General features: G+C 39.4%; 1 protein-coding gene across 1 annotated transcript; it reads left to right on the top strand.

The window, feature by feature from the left end:
- The first annotated feature begins 944 nt into the window (after window positions 1-944).
- On the top strand, window positions 945-1,796 carry LOC109013951. The gene has a single exon (XM_035693010.1). It carries the CDS (start codon window positions 989-991, stop codon window positions 1,454-1,456), a length of 468 nt encoding a protein of 155 aa, XP_035548903.1. The 5' UTR covers window positions 945-988; the 3' UTR covers window positions 1,457-1,796.
- The last annotated feature ends 215 nt before the right edge of the window (window positions 1,797-2,011 follow it).

Below are 2,011 nucleotides of genomic sequence, written 5' to 3'. Positions count from 1 at the left end.
GGATTTGGAGTTCCGTTAATAGATGAAGGACGAGGGGAAATAGATCCATCAATGTAACCCTCTAATTGATGTCCTATGAGAAATGGAAGGATCTGAGCTTTTCATAATAAATAATTGTCTATGGTAAGTTTTTGAGTGATAAAGTGAGATGCAGAGGAAATGACTGAGTGGTTGACGGTGGGATTGGATTTTTCGATGGCCATTTTGTAATGAGGAAGACGAGAATACAGACGCTAGTCCTTAAAGGCTCTGATTACCATACATGCAGCAGCTGAGTGAGTGGATAAAAAGTGTGCCGCATGGTTGTCATATTGTATCATATGTTTAATTTGTTCAATGAAAATAACTAAGAGCATGAGATTTGGAAGTATCACATCACACTAAATGTCGTGAGTTCTATTTCATTTATCTATCTCTCTTTCACTCTAGGTCTTCAAATTTAAAACTAAATTTTGATCTTCTAAGGATATCTTGGGTCCTTCATACAAAAGTCTCGACTGGGTAAGTTTGGAGAGTGAGATGATGAGAATTTTGTATTTTGTTTGAAAGTTTAAAATATTATATTTTTATATTATTATTGTTTTGAGATTTGAAAAAGTTGAATTGAGATTTGAAAAAAATTTAATTATTTATTATATTTTATATGAGAATTTAAAAAATATGTAATGATAAGATGATATGAGATAAAAACTTTATATTTTGTCTCACCCAAAATCTAATTCTTAAGTGGGCATCTTCTTTCTAATTCTGATTGAATTAGAGTTGATAACGAAAATTTGGTTCTCTTGGCGGGCTGAAATAGAGGTGAACTTGTCTACTCATTTTCCTTTTGGGTCTGGCCCATAGTTGTTGTTAGTGGGTCATGAACCAGTTACGGTTTACGTCGCTGAGACAGCCCCTTCAGCCCAATACCCCTCACCATTTCTCTACAGGCCCACTCTTCGTTCACCCAAAGTCCCCAGCCGGCCGAAGTAACAGAGAGACAGAGATGAGCACAAAGATGCAAAAATGGCGGATTCCTCTAAAGCTCATGACGCGTCACGACATCGTTTGCTTCCGCCGTCTCTTACATAACGGTCCCGACACCGTGGAAGAACTCTTGGACCGTCACTTGGTCAAGAAAGAGAAACCTCTCGACGACGACCTGGCCGAGTTGGAAACTCGGCGCCGACTCACTAGCGCTAGGCGAGAGGCGCTGAGTCTTTACCGAGACATCCTCCGCGCAACCCGGTTCTTCATATGGCCCGACTCACGGGGCGTCATCTGGCGTGATGTTCTCAGGGAGAACGCCCGTAAGGAGTTCGAGGAGGCCCGATTCGAGACCGACCCGGAAGTCGTGACACGGTTGCTTATTGGAGGTCATGATGCCGTGCAATCGGCTCTCGATCAGCTCGTGGAAAAACAGAAGCAGCAAATTGAGAAAGAACGCGGCGGTGGAGATCGACGGGGTGACTGATGATTTGGGGGTAATTCTGATTCCGATCTTGATTTACAATCGAAATGTCTGTTGTGTTTTGAATTCGTTGCTGGACCGATGAAGAATTGGAACATTTACATGATAGATAGATTTTACATATCAGTTCTATATAATGTATTAGAGCTTCTGGATAAAAGGAGTCAATGGTTTTGAGTTGGGAAAGTCTCCAAGTCTATGTTAATGGTTTTCCAAAAGCTCTCATAGGTTTGTTTTACAACAGAGGCGGCGAAATTCTCAGAGTAATTTGAAACCAAATGCCTAGTCAGGCCATTTGTTTCCATGTATTTTGCTTTAAGAAATATTTCTTCATTCTATTTTATCATATTCCAAATGATGTCTTGAAAAATCATTGTTCTAAGTCTAAGCATAAATTTTATAAAAGTTAATTTATAAACTTGGGTTGATTTGATGTATAAGTTTGTAAGTTTACCTTTGAAATACTTGCTCTCTCTCTTTTATACTTGAGAAAATGATTGTACGCTATTTGTGATCTCTTGTAAACATAACGCATCGTATCCGTCGTAAGATTCCTGG

Source organism: Juglans regia, chromosome 8, assembly GCF_001411555.2.
Source record: "Juglans regia cultivar Chandler chromosome 8, Walnut 2.0, whole genome shotgun sequence".
In the NCBI taxonomy this organism is placed as follows: Eukaryota; Viridiplantae; Streptophyta; class Magnoliopsida; order Fagales; family Juglandaceae; genus Juglans; species Juglans regia.
Note: the sequence above shows the minus strand (reverse complement) of the source record. Positions and strands in the feature narration are given on the sequence as shown.

Bases quoted from the DNA above. Each gene is read 5' to 3' on its own strand.
- LOC109013951 (XM_035693010.1), top strand. From the start codon at position 989: ATGAGCACAAAGATGCAAAAATGGCGGATTCCTCTAAAGCTCATGACG.